Raw genomic sequence first — 21752 nt, 5'->3', positions numbered from 1 at the left:
CCATTTGTCCTGATTTTTTTTTTTTTCTTTTCAAGAGGCCTCCTTGGCAGCCAGGTTTTCTCATTACAATGTGATTCATCTGTATGGTAATTCTCAGTAGAATTAGTACCTCAGACATGATTCATCTTTAGAAAGATTAAGCCAGAAGCATCATTTCGGAAAGGCCTGTTACATACACAGCCACAGGGAGTTTCTGCAAGAGATACCCCTTCATTCAGCTAGCATTTGTCGAGTTGGCCATGCTGGACTCTGAGCTAGGTAGGGGCTTTGGGGAATATGGATTCGATAGGACTTTACCCCTGCCCTCAGGAGCTCCCATTCTAGAAGGAAGATGACATGGTTATGAGTGTTTATGATGGATAATATGAGATGAGAGGTAATATGGTCTCCTAAAGTCTCAGGTAGTGGTTCTCAAACTTTAACAGGAAGCAAGATCACCCAGAGGGCTTATTACAACACAGATTTCTGGGCCCCAGGCCCAAAATTTTTTATTTAGTAGATCTGATGTGAGCCCCAAGGATTTGCATTTTTTTTCAACAAGTACCCACATGACGATGTGGCTGCTGGTCTGGGGACTACACTTTGAGCACCTGGCTCTAAGGCTTCAGTTCTACCTCCACCCTCCACTGCCCCCTCTCTTTGCTGCCTGCAGCTGCTAAGCAGTGTGCTCCCTGTTGGGGACAAAATGTTGAACAAGACACGGCTCCTTCCCCCTGGGAACTCATAGCCTGGAAGGGGAGTGAACAGCGACTTCCACACTCCACAGAAAGCGCCACTATAGAGTTCTCCATAGGTGCAGTTGGAGCACAAAAAGAAGGATGCTTACTTCTTGCTGGAGTCCGAGGGAAGGCAGCATTGGAAGAGGCAAAATCTGAATGCAATGGTAAAATGTGGCTTATGTGGAAAGGCATTTCCAGCTGTTAACTTCCCTGATTATCAAATGTGCTGGGACATCCTCTCACACTCCTTAGATGTTTTCGGCAGTCATAAAGTTTCAGCTTACTTCCTGCAGAAGCCGGTGGCATAGCTCTGGTTAATTGGCCTGGCCTTAGCAAAGCTCTTATTTTTGGCTCTTTGGAGCTCTGTTTGGTCCGTGTCTCGTGCATGGTCTGAATATTCTCAGTAGAATGGAATTCTCCACACAGGCACTTGAGCAGAATGTAGACTCAAGAGCAGAGGAAGCAACAGCCTGCTACCAAAATCCTCCTCCCTGTCCCTGCCTCTTGGGTCTCCAGGCAGCTCAGCCACCACCCCCATCCCATATCAGCCTCTCTGTTTTTTTTGACTCTTCAGGAAATTTGGCAGTTCTTATGTCATTGCATTTTGTTTAGATGCACACACGCATCAGAAATCAAACTTCCAGCATAGTCAACCTTCTAGAACGCTGCTTCTGGATTCCAGAAGTTAGGAAAGAGGCCCAGGAGACCAGTAAAAGGCATTTCCAAACCACAGCTCTCACACTTGTTTCCATCAGGGAGGCTTCTACATTGCTACACAGCCCATTAACTCACAGTTAACACAGTTCATATAAGTGTGATTACTTGTTTGGGGTTTTTTGTTTGTTTTTCTTTTTTTGGATGCTTCTTTCTTTATATAATTTTTTTTAGTGGAAGTACTGGGGATTGAACCCAGGACCTCGTGCTTGCTAAGCACGTGCTCTACCGCTGAGCTGTACCCTCCCTGCCCCCTTAGTTACTTGTTTTTCTAGCTCAGGATACTTTAAGAATCACATTATGGGAAGGATAAGGGTGCTATTAGAAGTAGATACATGGTCACTAGTGAGAAATGACAGCTGTTATTGAAGAAGAACACTGATAAGTGAGAAGAAAACTGGAGACCCTAACAATACACTGTATTTGAGAATAATGATGATCAAAATTATCATCAAAATTAAAGTTAATTAATATCCTCCATCCTCCATTTAAGAAAGCTCGGAAATATTGGTCATCGAAGACTACCACTAAGAGGGACGTAGGAGAAAACATTGGCAGACCCCTTTGTGTTAAAGATAAGAAGACTGTCGGAGAAGGGTGGGTGTCAGTCAGAAGGCAGAGTTCATCTTTTTTTTTCCCTTGTTCTCAAGCATCTACCATAGTCTCTGTAAAGGCAACTCAATATTTGCTGAATTAAACTGAATTAGGAAAGTCAACATACAAATCCATATCCTGTTTTTTTAAGCCCCGTTATCCTTCCGAATCATCATTTTTGTGAAAAAAAGCCAGGATGGAGAATAGATCTGATTAAGCATTCTCAACTCTAAGCCAATAAGCAAATGATAATGGAATAATGTTAAACTATTGGCAAATTTCTGAGAACAGACCACATTTGTTTAGCAGCAATTAGAGCCTCATTTGGCTACAGCTATTCTGAATACGTTGCAAAGATCTGATGCTGTTTCATGTGATTTCTGTATCTGCTATTCTGCAAAAACAGGTGACAACACAGTATCTCCTGTAGTTCGGGTGAATTCGATAAATTCATGACCAAAAAACTGGAGGATTCTAGCCAAGTTCTTGGTGAGGATATAAAATATAGACACTCATTAATTCAATCAGGAACTATTTATTGAGAAACTATAATGCCAAACACTTCTAGACATTGGAGGTAGCAATGAAAAAGGAAATAAAGTTCACATGAAGCTGACATTCTTGAGGGAGGAGACAGACAATAAAGAAACAGAGGTGGAAGGCTCGCTACTGTAACTACCACTCTCTTAACAGTGGTTTCTTTGACAACTGTGGAATAGGATTCTCTAACTGTTTGGTTTGGTGGTTAGCAGCACTGGCTTAGAGATGGAGAGTCCTGATGCTCAGTTCCAGGTGTGTTTGCATTAGTTCCTTATTTTTATGTGGTGATGTAGTAAGATCTCTTCCTAGAGCTAGCTGTTCTGAAGTTTCAATGGCATGTCTCAATGCTCAGTGCCTACTTCATTTTAAGCCCTCAATACATGTTGCAGTGATTACAAATATTGTTATTAAGAGTCAATGGACACCCAAGTAGCAAGCCTTCTTTCTGTTGAAAGATTTTAGAAGATAAGCCATCAGATCTTGGAACAGCATAAATCTCATAGCTACGACCCTAGAAAGATAGCTTTCAAAACAGAGCAAGTACAAAATTGGCTCCCCTTATGAGGTGCCCTCTTTGACCCCGGCAGAAGGCAAGTTAAAACAAAGCCCTTTCTGGCAGTAGAGAGGAGCCCTTTCTTCCCGGGTGACTGCTATGGACATAGTGTGTCTGGCTGCTTCATGCCTTTCAGTGCACTCAAGTCTTTGATTTCATGTCCCTCTGAGTTACCCAGTTCTCTTCAGCCTTGGATGTTTATTTTATTTTGTTTTGGGTCTGAACTCCATGTCCCAGGGCCGGTTTCTTAAGTCACAAGGAACTTCAAATGTTTTCTTAAGTGTTGTCTAAGCACTGCTTGATTTTCTGCAAGTAACTTCATAATATCAACGTCATTCTGCTCACATGCAGCACCCACTGTAACCGGAGTAGTGTAATTCCGTGGAGAGGATCCACTCACACTTCACGGGGGTTGTTAAATGTAAGTGCTACGAGGGGCACTGTTTGCAACATTGACCTATAGCTCTCTCTATAAATATTTTTACTGAGATATAGTTGATTTACAATATTATATTGGTTTCAGGTGTACAACATCTATATTTTTATAGATTGTACTCCAAAGTTTTTACAAAATATTGGCTATATTCCCTGTGTGTACAAGGAAAGACAAATACTGTATGTTATCACTTACATGTGAAGTCTAAAATATACATATATAAATCTTAAAATCTCTAAGAACTTCACAATGGCCAACTGTAAAAACCATGACTCCTTTTCTTTCCTCATTCCCAACAACTTCAGCAAGTCCTGTAGAGTCCATATCCAAAATGTAGCTTGATTATTTATAATAGTCTGAAATTTTTAATTAACTTTTTTGGTCTACTTGTTTATTGTCTGCCATCCTCCACTAAAATAAAGCTCTTCTTGCTCTCTGCTGGATCCCCAAGCAATTGGGCTTGGCACAATATATGTGTTCAATAAATATAAATCAGCTGTTAAATGAATGAATGGACACATATCTGTTTAGCAAGATTAGATGCCCTGTTGTGATATATTGATTTTATCTCAAAAAAGAGATATTGACCCTTCTAGGGCAGTAGACTGTCTAGTTTTCAGCACCTTCTATTTCCACATTAATCAAGTGAGATAAAATTTATTTATTTTTTCACCTTGTAATTTAAAACTACAAATCTCCATATAAAGGAAACATATTTGATCATTCATTAGTCATAACTTGACTATTTTCCAAAGTAATTTAAGGTGACCATGAAAGGAGCTAATCATGAATTAAAAACAATAACACAGCATTGTGAACATCGCTTAAAACTCTTGCCAAAGAACGACGTTTTCTTGAATCCCACTGTTTGGGCTCTGGGTGTGACCATGTTTAGTGCAGTGGATTTAGCTGGAGCACAGAGTTGGACAAACCCAATTTCAATCCTGGCTCAGCCTCTTACTAGCTATGTAGGTTGATTGTATTTCTCCACCTCTCTAGGTTTACTCTCCCCATCTGCAAAAGGAGTCACTTCATAGTGTGTGGTTAGATTCAGATCTCACGCAAAGAAGTACTTACCATTGTGCCCAACACATCATCGTTGTGTGAGTTAACTTTTGCTCTATAACAAAGCACTCCTAAAACTTAGTGACTTTGTGCAGCAATTTACTTAGCTCATGTTTCTCTGAATTGGCTGGCTGGTTCTCCGTGTCTGGATAAACTGATCTTTGCTGGGTTCTCTGTGATGGCAGTCGGACTGGCAAGTGGGTCACCTACGATCTAGGATGGACCCACTATGTGTCTGAGCAAAGGTGACAGGAGGGACTGGGCCATGGTCTCTTATCCTCCAGCAAGCTAGTTCTGACTGCTCCACGTGGTAGTTGTAGAATTCCCAAAAGCAGCAAGAGAGAGCAAGCTCCAACACAGAAGACTTTGCTTGCAACATGTTTGTTGAATTCCCCTTGGTGAAGCAAGTCACAAGACTGGCCCAGAATCAATGAAGGAAATAATTTATGGCTATTTTCATAGTCTACCACAATCATCCTTGTCACCATCATCATGAAAACGAGTATTTGTTGAGCATTTACTAAGTGGCTGTTGCAATCATAGTACTACTTTTATCAAGCTTGTAATTCTTACCACAACTTTAGGAGGCAGATACCATTGTATCCCCATACTGGAGAAAAGGATACTGGGGCACAGAATGGCAAAGCAACTTACCCAAGGTCACACAGCTGGGAAGCAGAGGAGCTGGGGCTCAAACCAACACTCCAGAGCAACACTGGTGATAACTGTATTGACTCCCCTTCCCACTCTATACATGTAGGACTTTCCATGATTGCTTCTTTTTTTTTAAGTGGATGATGTAATAAGAGATGATAGCCTAATTTTAACACGCACCCTGAGCACTGCCGTATCTACCACCACTTCACATTTCAGCATTTTTCCAACAAGCACCTTGAATTCAGCTCATCCTGTATTGGTGTGAGTGACAGCTGTTAGTCCAGATCGTGGTAGAACCTGCAGGTATCTTTCTGATTCTTTGTGGACGGGGTGTTAGTGATAGTGAAGACAGCTCAGAGCTGCATTCTCAGAGCTCTTCACCTCTCATTTCTTCAGATGAGTTTGAGGACTTGGAATGAAGTGGCTGATAGCAGTGCTGAACGAGTACTTAATAGAGACATAGCATTTATATACGTTGGAGGTGAGCTGCACGAGCCCTTGAGAGCAAGGACATGGTTTTCTCTCTGTATTCTTGGAAACTAGCACAGGGATGAGCACATAGAAGACAGACTGCAGGAGCTTAGTACATGCTTATTATATGGATCTATATCCATATTGATAGCTCATTAAGGCACGGGTCACAAACACATACACAGTAGTGACAAGATATTAGCCAGGTGTGCTCACTAGAGCGTAGAGGGGCTGGCACTAACTGGAGAGCTCATGCCCCATCTGATGAGGGGGAGGTCTAGCCACTTGACGCCACATGGGAATGCTCAGTGTTGCCAGATTGTTCCATTTTTCAGATAATGCTGTAATTTCAGATATGTATATAAACTATCCTGATTTTGAAACACTGTGTGTCAAATGAAGCAGGTCGTTTGGGTGAACCTAGCCTAAGGCCAGCCAATTGTTGACCTACATTAGACACTTGTTGGCACCTCTCTGTTACATTACAACAGTCCTAGAGGCCTGAGGAGGAAGGGGAACCACAGAGTAAGGCAAAGATGGAGCAGTGAAATGATAAAAGAAGCAAGACTTCAAGGAAGATGGGTGATAGTCTATTTCAGAGATTCCACAGAGGTCAAGGACATGAGAATAAGAAAAGGCCATTAGAGTTGAGCAAATTATTTGATACAATGCTACATTCACAGACTATGTTCTTTAAAAAAAAATCTGTAGTCAAATGATATGAGAAATATTCAAAACACTCAGTTAAGGGGGGAGAGTATAGCTCAATGGTAGAGTACATGCTTAGCATGCACAAGGTTCTGGGTTCAACCCCCAGCACCTCCAATAAAAAAAATTTAATAAATAAATAAACAAACAAACCAATTCCTCTCCTTAAAAAAAAAAAAAAAACTCTCAGTTAAACAAAATAAAATAGATTTCTTTGTTCTGATCCTTTTAATTGTTAGTATTCTAATACATAATGTAAATCTTCGAAAGGAGAAGTATGTCCCTAGTTTTTCAGACTTCCACGATCAAGGAGTCTGTATTTCATGCAGTTTCTCTAGATCTAATGATGTGAGAAAGACACTTTGGGAAAGCTGAGTAAAGCTCTGAGACACTGGGCATCTCTGAAAGCATGGTGTGGAAAGGAACGCATTTGGTAATGCATGAGGCCATAACGGAGCAGCTGGGCGAGTAAAGAAAGTGGGTCAACATTTGGTAACTAGGAACCGTCAGCATAGCAATCTTTGTAAAATAAAGCCTTTTTAGCTTCATTTGTCTGCTGAAAACAAACAGACAAAGAAAAGTGAAGTGTTCCCCACCTTTGACGGATTAAACACCTCTCTGCTTGACATTCAAGGCTCCCCTTTGTCAGGCCAACTGACTTTCCAGTTTCCCAGCTATGTCCCTACACTCACCCTCTGCTCTTAACACCTGCTCTGCTCGCTGGCCTTAGGACACGTTCACTGTTTTCCAACCTCTTCACCCTTCCTTGCCACTTGAGTTGCCTCGCCCCCGCTGCCCCATTAAAGCTGTGCCTGTTTTCCAAGGCACAGCTCAAAACTTCTTTCTCTCCGAAGCCTTCTCTAACTATCAAACCTCACAGAGGGTTCTTTTCCCTGACCATCTAGACCATTTGCTTCGGAAGGACTTGTTTGAGACTTAGTGTGTTGGAAGTTGCCTCTGTGATTTGGAGCTGAGAGAAGAAAAGCATGCCTTGAGCCCTGCAGCTCTCCACCTGTTTGTCCTCACAATGCACCCAAATAAGGTTAGGATAAGATTATCCAGTAAGAGCAAGGGTATAACCCCATCCCAGTGAATTTCATAGATGATGCTTTGTTGTTATACAACCACCTGCTGTTCCTTGAGTCCGTTCTCTTCTTGCTCCGTAGTAATGGGCACCATTTCTAGACACTGGACTGAGCACTGTATGTGTGTTGTCTTGGTGAATCCCACAACACTAAGAAGGAGCATTAATGACCTCTCTAGCTGGGCAAGACAGAGCCAGGTTTACAGCCTCGCATACCTGACCTCAAAGCCTGGGCTCTTTCTATCCCAGTGCACCATGTCCATGACCACACTGGCCACCAGGAATTTAATGACAGGGAACTAAAGCTAAAGAATTCACACTCTGCCTTCAAGTGGCAAGTGTACACCAGTAGGCAGAGGAAGGCAGATTCAAAATCTACTTAGGGTGTCAGCACAGTTTGAATATCAGGGGAGTTCTGCCTACACTCCAGGGTCTCCTAAGGACCTAACATAGCTCAACAGGGGTCCTTTTGAGTGCCTGTTGGGGGAGGATTAAGGTGAGATTTGGAGTGTGCAGCATCATGGGAGCACATGTCTGGCCTGCAGGGCGTGCAAGGGACTTCTCTTTCTTATCTGTCCTGGCCACTCATTGGTGTCACCAGAGGCAATGACCTCCATTTTCTCCCTACTGTGAGCTTTTTGCTTATCTGTCTGTCTTCTGTATTAAACTGTTAACTCTTTGAGGAAAGAAGCTGTCCTGTTTACCCAGACCTGGCACATAACAGGTATATAGACCCATAATAACTATTTTTTGATTTAGTGAATGAATGACAGTCAAGCAAGGTGATCAAGGTAGCACATGGAGACAACACAATTGTATAGTAAACCTTTATCCCACCACCGGAAAGCCAGGTTAACTCACTCCATGTTCTCTCTCTTCCCTGTTGTTTATACACTACCCAGAAGGCTCTGGCTTCCCAGAGACCTTGACAAAACCCCACACTTCCCAGAAATAATGTCAACCTCATAAATTTCAGGCCTTGTCTTCTAAATTAGATTGTGAAATCCTGCAGCACAAGAGGTGCATGTTACTCTTTGTACATGCCCCATCGCCAGCTTTCAAGGCAGTGCCTCACACAGAACAGATCTGTATAAATGCATGTTGAATGGTTGCATTGAAATGGATTGGAATTATGGCGGGGAAGCTGTCCAAAGAATCCAATCTCCTTGAGATAATTCTTGGTGAATTCAGATGAAGACGGGGAGAGGAAATCAGGATAGTGGCAGAGACAGAAGGTAGGAAGGAAGGAAGGAAGAAGAGTGGGCAGAATCTGTGGATGTGGGAGATGAGGAAAGAGGAAGAGGAAAAAGGATTCAAAGCTTTGATCCAAGCTGATGGACTGAAGGATTATGCCCAAGAGAGAAACACAGAAGTTCTCCTTCCTCGTAACCCTGTAGTCCTTGCTTCATTTAGAGCATGGAGAAAAGATTCCTCATGAGTGTCAGTCTGAAGTGCTCCTGGGAGACAGACAGATCTGGGACCATCATTCAGAAGAGTCTAAAGGACAAAAAGGAAAGGTTTGCCCTCGTCCATCTGCAGAAAAGTTTTGCTCTGCTGAGGAGGAGGAGAAGGAGAAATTTGAGCTGAATATATTTTTGGTTGGTACAACTTGTAAGTGCTCTGTTTGATAGCAGAGTTGTTTGAATGGCCTATTTCATAACCACACATAGCTTTCCCAAAGAAATGGTGTCTGTAGAATGTTCAGGTTAATACATGAGGCCAGTGTTCATGAGTGTTTGCACTTAAAGCAACTGAGCCTTCTTTCTTAATAAGTCATCTTGGCATTTTGTCAACAATTTAATTTGCTTTTCTAAGAAACTAGATTAATACTTCCTGTACTTTGTGCTATTCACAGATCTACAATGCAGTGAGAAGTGGAGAGGAAAGAGAGGACACAATTGGATCGCTTCTCCATTTCTTCACAAAGCTCCCAGCCTCCGAGACAGCCCCTGAGAGGATTAGCATTGGTCCGTGCTTAAAGCAATGTGTACAAGGCACTGTTTGTGAGTACCGTGCCACCCTCCAAAGGACATCCATATCTCACTACATCACCGGCTCTCTCCTAGAAGCCACCACATCTTTAGGAGCAAGAAGTGGCCTTCTCAGTTCTTTCGGAGGATCCACCGGACGAATGATGCTGAAAGGTAATGTGTGAAATTTCACTTTTAACTTTTCATCTTTGAGTGCAGAAAAGAATCTAAGTTACTGTTTATGCATCTCCTATGGAAAATTGAGTCCGCTTATCAGCATCTTTAAATAAAGCTAGCTGCTTTAAGAGAATATAAAGAGGTAGTCCTTTATCAAAATCTCTTAAGGTGTAAACATTCTGAATAATAAGCATTAAGATTTTGAAATTTCTTTTTCAAAAGAAGTAAATGGTTAAAAAGCTATCTTTAATTTTTTTTAATTATTCAGATAGATAGTTTCTCCTAATGTTAGTATGACAGATGTCAATTACTGTGGTAAGAGACTAGTAAACAAGTGTAGTCATGTGGTCACAATGAAAACCAACAGTTTCACTCAGAACAGAGTGGAAGGTAGTTCTCCTTCCCACACAGAATCAGTAGGTTCATGTTGACCAGAAGAGCCAAAGGTCATCTTCCAGTGTCTCCCATCTTAAGACAAGATAGTCAGGCGTCCTGCTAAAAAATGAAAACCAATGGAAAATGGGGTCCCTCAGCATCAGAACTTCCCAGCTCCGTCCCACGAGTAGCAGACAGGCAGGTCAGAAATGGCAGTGCACCAGAGAGCCTTGTAGATCTGTGCCCTGCACAGCTGTCACTGCCCGCTGGGCAGCCTTCCCTGGCAGGAAGCTGCCGGCCAGACAGAGACCACGCAGAGCAGCATTCCGCTGCCTTGGGGCTGCCAAGAGCTCAGTCTGACATCTGGACATTTCTCTCAAAGAGAGCAGCTCTTCTCCCTCCACAGCCAGCCCCAGACCCACAACCACCAAGACCATGACCTTCCTCCATGGTCCTTAACCTCCCCCACCCCCTCCAACATACCCCTTGGGCAGTCCCTAAAAGAGGGACACACGGCAGCCATGTTGATTTGTTTTCTAGTCACCTTAACTTTCGTGGATTAGTTATAAATGATGAATGAAGAAGAACACCAGATGTGGGAACACTAATCCAAGAGACTAAAGGGGAGAAATTTGATTGCATATGTGTTTCATGCATTTGGCATATGTTGTGAGAGCCACTACTAGGTGCTAAGTGCTGGTTAGGGAACAAAACATAGCCCTGCCCTCATGGAACTTGCAGTCCCTAGGCGGTAAGCAGTTCCCCCTATATACAGGATTCAAAATTTCTCTGCTCTGATGCGGCTGCTGGTGGCTGCTAAACTTATGTTCTCCATCAGTTCTCTTCCTGGGAATTTGGCCTGGGGTTGGCACATGGCGTTGGCATTGCTTCTATGCTTGTGATTCTATGTGAGGACCTTATCCTGTGAGCTAATCAACCTGTGTTGATCAGAGAGCCAGTCTGTGCCCAGCAGTGTGGAGGTATTATGGGAGATCCTAATAAAGTGCAAGTCAGTTTACTTGCCTTTAGGTTATTTATGATCCTAATGAGGAGGCCATATTTGCGTGCACCAAGTATTCAAAGAATATGAGACTGCAGAGTTAAATGCCAAATAATGTGGCTCTAAGCATTCAAAGAGTCTGGAGAGAGAGTTGATGTTCTATGTGACAAATGGCTTGGGCTCAAACAAACAAACAGAAGTCAACAAAAGCCATTTTGTTTCTTCTCCATGATTGCAAAGGAACCGATCTCCAAGCTCCCCAACTAAGGCAGGTTGCCTCCAGTCTTACACAGACCTTTGGGGAGGAAAAAGGAGACTACAGGTTAAGGTGTTTGTTGCCCTGATAGTAACTTGACTGCAACTGCTCTTTGCACTTCCTTGTTCAGATTAGAACTTCCTAGATCAACATTCCCACATCTGAGACTCACTGGACCATCAGCTAAGGTGTTAGCTTTAAACTGGGGTTTTATGCCAGAGTTAGGAGTTTCTTTAACTTTCTGTTTTGTAGCTGTTTAATGGCTTCTGATACCCCCTCTGTCAGTAGCTTCTCCTGAGAAATACAGTTAGCTGGTTGGCTTCAGTTCCAGGCTAACTTTTGTAGCTCTGACTTGCGCTCTTGGAAACATTTTTCAACTTCAGTGCCCTCTCCCATGGGGTTTCCAAAGTCTGTACGTGTCATAGTGAAACACGTGCTTCTTCAACATGCAGTGGAAGATAATGCGTCAGAAGAAACATGGCCATTCGAAGTCACAGAGCGTTTATGGACACTGTAGGTTCAGGATTCTGCCTAGGCGGGTCCTGAGCGCTGTTGGCCACAGACTCCGCACTGGGGCTGAGGACTTGCAGGCTGCTGCGCCGCGGTTGTCGGCTTTTATTGTTCATTGTGTGTCCTGTGGCACCAAGTTGGCCAACAGCTCTGTGTCACTAACAGAAACCTATGGGAAATCCCATTTATAAATGACTGGTGTTCCCCAAGTTCATTTCTCAGGAGCTATGTGGAAGTTAGAACACTTTCCCAGAGAAGCAGTATTAAATGCTGTGATTTGGCTCCTAGTTTCTAGTCCTCAAAAACCTCCTGAAGCCATAACACCATTGAAATCTACACATTTCCCTTGGAACAAAGAGAAAAACACTGTTCTTAGAATACTGAGAGTCAGCCTCCAGGATAAAAGCAATACAAGTGAGTTAAAAGACATTTCTTGTTGAGAGGAAACAATTTTAATTAAGATGAGTAGAGAATTAAATTGAAACTTATATGAAGATTTTGAAAAGAACTTTGAGCCATTTCAGAGATTTTAGATGTTGGCATCTTTTGTTATGGTTAATTACATTTCGAAACTCATGTCTAATATGAAAGATTCAGAAAATTGTTATCACAGTAACTTTTTTTTCATTTTTCTTTTTTTTTTTTTTAATAGGAGGCTTATAAATGGAATGAAGAAGGGAAGAGGGAGGCAGGGCAGGGTTTAAATTTTTTTCCCAGAGGAAATGGGTAAGGAAGAGGGTCAAAAAGAATGACTTATTCCATGAGAGAGAGCATGAAATGGATTAAATGGAGTTGGAAAAGGTGGAGAAACAAGAGAAGGGAAAAAGACAGATACTGTATGATTCATTTTACATGGGGCGCTTAGAATAGTCAAAATCATAGAGACAAAGTAGAAGTGTGGTTGCTAGGGTCTGATCGCGGAGGGGCTGGGCAGTTACTGTTAACTGGTCCAAAGGTTCAGTTTTGCAGGATGAAAAGAGTTCTGGGGATGGATGGTGGTGATGGTTACACAACAATATGAATGTACTCAATACCACTGAACTCTACACTTAAAAATGGTTAAGATGCTAAATTTCATTACGTGTATTTTACCACACACACACACACACACACACATTCACACACAAGAATCGAAGAATTTTAGAGGAGAAACATGTTATGTAGGTCTTTGGTCCCAGGTCTGTTAAGATGTTAGAAAGAACAGAGTTTGTGAAAAAGAAATATGAACACAGCTTTTCATGTGACCTCCAGGTGCCCCAAGTCAACTTGTCTCCTGGAAGTGCTTATGATTATAAGATCTTACACTTTCCACCCAAGTCCCCTTCTCCCCCTCCCCATTACCTTGCAAGAATCTCAGCAACTCTGTATACTGGTGGCAGCAAAAAGAATTATTGGCTTCAATAATCAGGAAAACGTTTTCTAAATCCATCCCCTGCTTGTTTCTTTTTTCCCAATGGACTCCCTACTAAAGCTTACAAAAGCAAGATAAAGTAAAAAGGGAGAGAAAGGAGTGAGATAATTGATAGTAAGGTAAAGCACTGAAATAGCAAAAGTGAAAAGATAAACAGTGATAAGAAAGAGAATTTTTCAACCTAAGGCAGCTAGGTGTTTTCAAATGTGCATATTGTTTCAGCCGATATAATGAATTTAGTACATTAAGCTCAATTTTTCCTTCTCAAGTTACTGCTAAGTAAGTTTGTAAATTAAAGGATGAAATTTTTACATATAACCTGGACAAAGCTTAGTTACTCATATTTAAATTATGTGGTAGAAAAAAAAACTCCAGTGTTCATTTTTAACCAGTTTGGATGTGTGTATGTGTATGTATAGAGTAACTATATTAAAGTTACTGGTCATATATAGACAATAAATAGAATATTAATATTATGTAGTATTCTTATTTGAAAATGGGGACTATTTTGTTTTTGATAGAAAGGTCTAATAAAATTTCAATGTATTTTCTTCCACTGCAATAAGTATATTCTATTTGTGTCTTTTTCTAAAGTGAATACCTTTGAGTATAAAAATAACAAGTCCTAATGGAATATGCACACATGAACTATGTGATTGTACCTCGTAAATAATTTAGTTTATTAATGCTGTCTTGGTTAACTTCCTCGTAATCAAAACAATTACCCTTTACATGCCTGCCAGGCAGGGGAAGGTATATGCATAGTTCTAATTCCAAGATTTAAGTTTATTTAAAGAAATCCTCTGACTTACTAGTTTCGTGGCCTTGAAATTATTTTTTTGATGGTTAAAGTATGCTTTAATGTAACTTGAGGCATGTTTTTGTACAGTTAACCAACTAAAAAGTATTCGTTCGATGCCCACTGTAACCTAGGGCTGTGTCACCTTTGGGAAGAATGCAAAAAAAAAAAGATCACATCTGGAAGTCTTCAACTCGTAAAATAATATTTCTCACCCCAGAGAAAATGTAATATTAGGTTTCAGGCCTATTGAGGTAGCCCTTACTACTCCCAAGAGAGTCATTAAGTGCTTGGCTGCTCAGCTGATGGTAGGAGCTATTGCTTGTGGGGCCAGGAAATTTGGTGGGCACAGAACAAAAGCCCTCTGCCTTGGGACCACGGGTGGTCAGATGTCATCCAGGAGTGTGACTCTATGCCCAGATGTGACCATGGAGTGCAGCTCCATACCTAAGGTATGGCTAGGAATGTGACTTCATGCCTAATGTGACCTAAATATGCTCAGGTGTGACTGAGGAGTGGGACTCCACACCCCTGCTTGTAACCAGAGAGAGCTTCTTCAAAGCGCCAGTGGAAGGTGAAGTCACCTACCTCAAATATTACTAGAGACACAGTGCTTCTTGAGTCAAAACAATTATGTATATTTTGCCAGGGAAGGAGGATCCAGCAGAGGAATTACATTAAAAAAAATTTTTTTTTCAAGATGACATCCTCATTACTATTATCTCTGAAATTTTAAACTCTTCAGTCTCTAAAGGGAAAGATGGGTACAGGGGAGGATTAGCGTTGGGTAGAATCATAGTAATCCTTGTGAACGTGTTTTAGTTTTTGCTGGGTGCCAGGTGTTACTCTGAGTGTTTTACATGTGTAAACCTTTCAGTGGTCCAATGAGGGAGGTACTGTTTGCTAGTGAGGAATCCGAGGCCCAGAGACATGAAGAAACTTGCACAGGCAGTCAGTGGTAGAGTCACTGCTTGAACCCAGGCAGCCTGTTGAGCACTTACTGTGTTTCAGGCAATGCACCAAGCCCCCTTATCTGCACTATTTCATTTAGTCCTTGTTGTGAGTCGACTTGTGTCCCCCCAAAAAGTGTACTGAAGTCCTAACCCCCAGCACCTATGAATGTGACCTTATTTGGAAATAAGGTCTCTGCAGATGTAGTCGAGTTAAGATGAAGTCGTTTTCCATTAAAGTGGGCCCTAAACCCAGTGACTGGTTTCCCTTATCAGGAGAAGAGACATGGAGACAGGCCATGTTGGGGTGAACACGCTGTGGTAATGGAGGCAGAGATTAGAATGATGCAACTGCAAACCAAGGGGTGTCAGGGGCTGCCGGCCACCGCCAGCAGCCAGGAAGAGTCTGGGAAAGATTCTGGCCAGAGACTCAGAAGGAGCTTGGTCCTGCCAACAGCTTGATTTGGGACTTCTAGCCTCTAGAACTGAGAATACGGTTCCGTTGTTTTAAACCATCCCAGTGATAGTAATTTGTTAAGGCAGCACTAGGCAAGTGACAGTCTTTTTGACAGTCCTGTAAAGAAAAAATCATTAGCACCAGGAAACTGAAACTCATAGACGTTAAATGACTTGTCCAAGGTCACGTGACTAGTGTGTGCCTCCAAGCCAGATCAAGCGTCTCCGGTGCCTTTCATCACAGCTGTGATGGAGACACATTTGCAGTTCTCCAATGGCCATTTCCGCTTTGTTTTAGTTGTTTTTGGATTTTTCTGGTCCCAACTTCTAATGCTTATCCTCCTCTTCCATGCACACCTTGCCTGGCACAGAATCAGGCACAGAACAGACAGTTCATAAACCTTCATGGATTCAAGTGATGGGTGTGTTCACAGAATCAGGGAACATGTCATCATCACTCTTTGTGACACTTAATTGAATGAGACAATTCTCAAACCAAAGAAAGAAAACAGTAATTTGCGTTGTACATTGTACTAACATTATCAAACTCATCCAAAATGAAAATGGAAATATATTCAGGTGGTTTCCAAGCTGGCACAAAACCTATTTTCAGTGTCTCAAAAGCTGTTGTCAGCTTCAGGGCCCTGGAATGGCTGCAGGATTATCTCTGGGACCTTCCTTACTCCCTGTCTGAACTCCTGTCCACTCCTTCTCAGGCACCTGCTGCCTTAGGGGTGCCCCCCTAACTCTACCTGCCCATTCACTCCTCACTCGCTACCCTGTACACAGTCTTCTGTTCTCTCTGCGGTGGCTCCCAGCTGGGCTTTGTGAGGAGAGTGACCTGATGGATTGGAATACAGACCTAGAGTTTTGACTGATGAGGGAAACTCCCCCAGGAGGGCCAAGGACAGATGGAGGAGCTGATGCTAACTAACAGAGGGAACAGGGCACCCAGGTGCAAAGGCCTGAGACAGGAGAAGGCACGGTATGCTGGTCTACCAGGATGTTCTGACCAAAGCTTGGGGAGTACAGGGAGTAAGTAGGAAGGCATGGGGCTGGGGCTGGGGCTGGGGTAGAAAGCAGGTCTCCAGGGGCTGTATTTCATGATGAAGAGCTTGGGTTTTACCTTGTAAGTAATGAGAGACACTGAAGGGTTCTAAGGAAGCATGTGATGTGATCAGATTGAGTTTTTAGAAAGATCCATCTGGTTGCAGTATGCGGTGGGACTGCTCAGAGTGTCATCCTTAGCCCACCTGCGTCCAAATCGCCCAGCCAGAGAGATCAAAACGTACCTTTCTGTGCTTCATTCCCAAACCTACCGAATTAAGACTCTCTGATGCTTCAGGTGAGCATGTGTGTTGTGGAAGGTGGATGGAGGGAAAATGCAGTGAGAACTGGAGGCATTTAGGAGGCTGTTGTTAAGGCAGTGTTCCTGGTCGGGTGCTGCTGGCACATTTAGTAATCAGTAAAAATTACAAAAAGTTCCCCCTCCCCACTGTCTGCGGGGTGATGCAGCCTCATACCCACACATACCACTTAGTGCACAGCATGCAGGCTGGATACCAGACTTCTCCTTCACCTGAGTAAGGACCTTTGTGCAGTGTGCAAACTGTTCACTGTACCAAAAAGTCTAAATCCTTGGGAAGCAGCAGAGTGGTGTAAGTAAGAGGTAGAATTAATAGAATGTGGAGATTAATTGGATACTGGGGCGGAGGGGAAGGGAGCTGAATCTAAGATGACCATTAATTTTTTCTTTAAAAAAATCATTTCAAATCTTTCCAATGTATTATTAAAGGGTTAAAAATTAATAGGCTTGTTGGATCATATGCCCATCCCCGCTGCCCATCACTTTAAGAAATCAGAAAGTTAAGGCTTGCTTAAATACTGATCATTGAACTCAGAAAGATGATTGGTGAGGACAGCAACCCCAGTCGGTCCCTTGGGGTTCCCATATTTGAGCTGATCATGAAAAACATCAAGTCCTAGTTACAAAAACTCAGAGGGGGCCTTATTCCTGAAGATTATTTGCAAGATAGTTATTTGAAACTCTGTACCTAAAGGAACAACAGAGATTAGATTCCAAGCTTTCCCCCAAAAGCTTGCTTAAGACATAAAAAACTGAACTCATGACTGTTTAAAATAAAAAAGTCCTAAAAGATGATTTTTCAATGTCTGTCAGTAAATGCTCCCCCAGAACAGATTTACTTTGGACTAGGAAATCGTTGCGTTTGTCCCAAAAGAGGCAGGTGTAGAGAAGGCTGAAGAGCAGATGGATAACCTGAGGAGGGGAGCAGGGTTAAGAAATACATTTACATTGAAGTGTAAAGAGAGAGGGTTAAGAGTGGTATTTAAAGCTGAAACAATCAGTTACTGATAGAAAAATAAAACTAAAAAAATAAAACTTATAATAACAGGGAGAATGGGCCAAATTCCTCCTTTCATCAAGGTGATTAAATACAGTTTTTTTGAAAAGGAAGGGAAGATATATTTTTAAAATGGGATGAAATATTTTTTTAGAGTTAGGAGTTAACTACCAAAGAATAGACCCAGAATCATGCAAAAATGGTTATCTCCAAGAGAGGGCTTTCACTTGTCACCTCCTACCCATCTGTGCTGTTTGACTATTAATTTCCATGTGCACATACTACGTGAATAATGTCTTAAAAGAGACATTTGCAGCCTATGTGAAGACTCATGAACTCAAACCCCTCATTTCCAATACTGTTATTTTCAGCAGCCATAATGAAATGTGGGCTCACATTCAAATGAGAAGGGGGACAGAGCTTTGTTGAAGTAAGTGGAGAGAGAGGCTCAGGATGAATAAGACAAGTATTATATGGGGCTCTCTTTGTCCTGTAGGACTGTCAGCTCTGAGCTGCTTCATGGTTAAAAGAAATTGAATGGAAACTTCATTCCATCTTGGATTCGAGTCTTGACTTCACCACTGTGTCATCTTGAATAGATGACTTTGCCTTTCTAGGCTTCGGTGTCTGCCACCATAAAGCAGGAGTAAGAGCAACAACTTCATAGAGTCGTCTGAGGATTAAATGAGATAACGTACATAAAGGACTTAGCATAGCATCTGGCATCTAATATGTGTTCAGTAAATGTGATGACAGTGATGATGATGATGTGATGCTGAGGGTGATGATGGTGGTCATGACGATTGCTGCCACCCTCTACCAGCCCCTGGAAATGCCAACCCTCCCTGGTTCTTAACTCAGGTGCTCTGCTCTTAGCTCAGTCATAGATGCACATAAGGAACAATACCCTCCAGGTTTCCCTGGCTGTGGGCCCAGAGCAGTAGCATCTTATGGGACTCTTGAAAGGAGGTATCAAGAGGCTAGGAGCCACCCCTCTGTACAGTCTTCAGTTAGGTTTTCCTTAGGACTCATGCATCAGACCATTCATTAATTCATTTAACAACTATTTGTTGAGTGTCTTCTGTGTGCCAAGCACTGTGCTAGGCCTTGAAGATAAAACAGTTAATAAAACAGAGTCTTAACTTTCAAGGAGGTCACCTGCTGGTGGAGGAGATGGACAGATAAACATGCAATTTTAGGACGAGAATAAATGCTATAGTTGAAGTAGGAAAAGGATGTAGGGGTTCAGAGGGAAGTCCCTGTACCATCTTGAGTGAAGTCTGAGGTTTCTAAAACCACTTAAGACCCTGGAGAAATGTGAATACCTATTTAACCAAGGAAAACAAGCCCTCATGTGTATTCTGTAGTTCTGTTGTTTCTGCTTCATTCTCTGCTGATACCACATCCTTCCCTCCAGAGTAGAAAAGATGCTAAGCATTTATTCCTGGGGTTGGGTGCCATGTCTACTAGGACTGGTATAAAATTTAGTGTTCAAGTTAGAATTTGCACATTTCTATGAAGATGCATTACTCTTTACAATAAAATTAAATGAGATTTTTCAACTAATCCTTTTGAGTGTGTTTTAATTGTTTAGCTTTTTAAAGAACAAAAACCTCATTTAAATGAGCTATGAAAATTCTTGTCCATGGGAACATTTATAGAACATAATGGAATATGCTTATAATTTGTTTATAATAACATGTGGGTCAGTAGCAAATATTTAAGAGGAAAAAAAAAAGAGATCTCAAGATAGTCTGAGTCATTATTTAGACTTCTGTTGGAATTGAATCTTAAAACCAAGAAATTACTAGTACAGTTAAAGTAGTAAGAGGGCATTTTAAGAGTCTAGCTTTCAATGGACAGAATTCTAACAGAAGATATTTTACCATCTTCTAGAAAGGCTAAAATGTGTTGCCAGCTGGAAATATGTACATATTTGGTGTTTTAAGTCTTTTAACTCTATTTCATTATAACAACAAACTTTAAAAAAAATGATTTATATAATATTAATCCTACATATGATTCTATGGTGGCCTGAACAGATGGATGCTTCAACCCTTCTGAGCCTCCTCCTGTGAATTTCACAGTCACCAGTAACACCCTTGGGGGCAGTCGTGGGTACTTTATACTGTGTTTATACCCAGAATCACATTTTTTTTGCATTAATAAGCAGAGTCATCTAAAATCCATTGCAAGCAGATCTTGTTGTGGATGTCTGGGAACATGGAGGGGAAGTGAGAGTATAAAATGTTTCAGAGACTCTGGCAACTCCCAAGATTTCATGGGCTTTTAACTGGGTTTAATGAAGCAAAGCTGGCATTTAATCCCAAGTCTGTCCAATTCCCAATCCAAGTTCTTAACCACTAGGAAACCCTCCAGATCTTAGCCTGACCTGAGTGTGTGTGTGTGTGTGTGTGTGTGTGTGTGTGTGTGTGTGTGTGTGTGTATACATACATATATAAGTACAACATGGAACCCCCAGTTTGAATGCAAGTCCATCTGACTACAAAATTAATCATTTCCCTGCATTACCTGCTGTCTCCTCAACCTTAAGACCTCTGAAGACTCCAAGAATACCTCAAGCATTCTTTGATATGGGCATCTATGCGGGTAGGTGGGGGGATCTTCCCATCTGCAGCTGAGTAGTCCTAGCACAGAATCAACCAAATGGGAGGATAAGTCTCAGAAGGTATTTGTTGAGTGGACGAATCAATAAATGAACACATGCACACAACCCTAGGCTAACACACACTCACCAATGCTAAAAACAACAAAGAACACTTGACGCCATCTGATTTGATCCTGTGAGCATCACCAACATCTAAAGTTAATTTAGCACAAATGACTATTTTTCAAGCGGCACCTGCAAAAATCATTTAGGATGGTCCCAGCCCTGCTCAATATGTAACACTGGGACAGATCATCTGAAAGCCGTAGGAGGCATATTTAAACCTTTGACCTTCATTGGCCTCTCAGCAGGAAAGTCCTGCCTTGTTGGGAGGTATTAACTGGCCCACAGTGAGGTGGATAGCTCACTGGAATGATTCCTCTCTGGTCTGTTTCTGTCACTGCTCTCCATGCCCTCATCCTCCTGGGCCAGTGGGCAAGTGCTCCTGAAGAGCTTATCTCTGCAGAACACTGTTGTTGAGAAAAGAAAAGAGAAAAGGAAAGAAAAAAAAAAGGAAGGAGTGGCTCCGATCTCTGTGTTAGCCCTGCTCTGGAGGATCTGGAGTCCCTTTCCTGAACAAAGAGATGAAGTTGTCTCCATTCTCCAGCCCTTACACTGAGAGAGGAGTCCCTATTTCCTCTATATCTTTGGGGAAGGCCCTCTTCTCTATGGTCATCATACCCCAGCACAATGGTGGAAATTCATTTACCTTGGAAATATTTATTAAACACCTGCACTGCTAGGTACCAATAATAGAAGAGACATTGTCCCTACCCACGTGGAGCTAAAGACCAATAGGGAATCAAGTAACTACAAAAATAAATGACAAATGGTGGCCACGGCACATGCTGCCAGGGAAAGGGACATGGCTGTGTGAGACCCTCTGAAAGGGGGAATTGATCCAGGCAGAGAAGGCAATGATGTTTTGACTGAGAGCTAAAAGTCCAATACATATTAACTACGAGAAGACGACATGGAAGAGTGTTCTAGACAGAAGTAACCATTTGTGCAAAGGCCCTGTGGCAGCAGGGAGTATGGCCAGTTTGGGATTTGAATGGAGAGTGGAGATCTGGAGGGTTCTTCAAGAAAGTCTGGAGAATTCAGAACAACCAAGGCTAACAGGGATTGGGTGCTCACTGTGGACCAGGCACTCTGACAAGTGTTTTTTTTAAGTATTATCTAATTTGAGACTCACATTTTACATCAGAGGACACTAAGCCACGGAGAGGCAAAACAAACTGCCAGGTAGTGCAGTCTCCTGTTAAGGGCCCCTGTC

General features: G+C 42.1%; 1 protein-coding gene across 1 annotated transcript in view; it reads left to right on the top strand.

The window, feature by feature from the left end:
* PLCE1 (phospholipase C epsilon 1) overlaps nt 1-21752 on the top strand; it is a 212689-nt gene that overhangs the window by 34706 nt on the left and 156231 nt on the right. The window contains 1 exon segment of the mRNA XM_014565458.2: nt 9397-9685. Coding sequence (XP_014420944.2) covers nt 9397-9685 — 289 coding nt within the window.

This window comes from Camelus ferus, chromosome 11 (assembly GCF_009834535.1).
Source record: "Camelus ferus isolate YT-003-E chromosome 11, BCGSAC_Cfer_1.0, whole genome shotgun sequence".
Lineage (NCBI taxonomy): Eukaryota > Metazoa > Chordata > Mammalia > Artiodactyla > Camelidae > Camelus > Camelus ferus.
The sequence above is the reverse complement of the archived record's forward strand: the minus strand, read 5'-3'. Positions and strand labels throughout refer to the sequence as shown.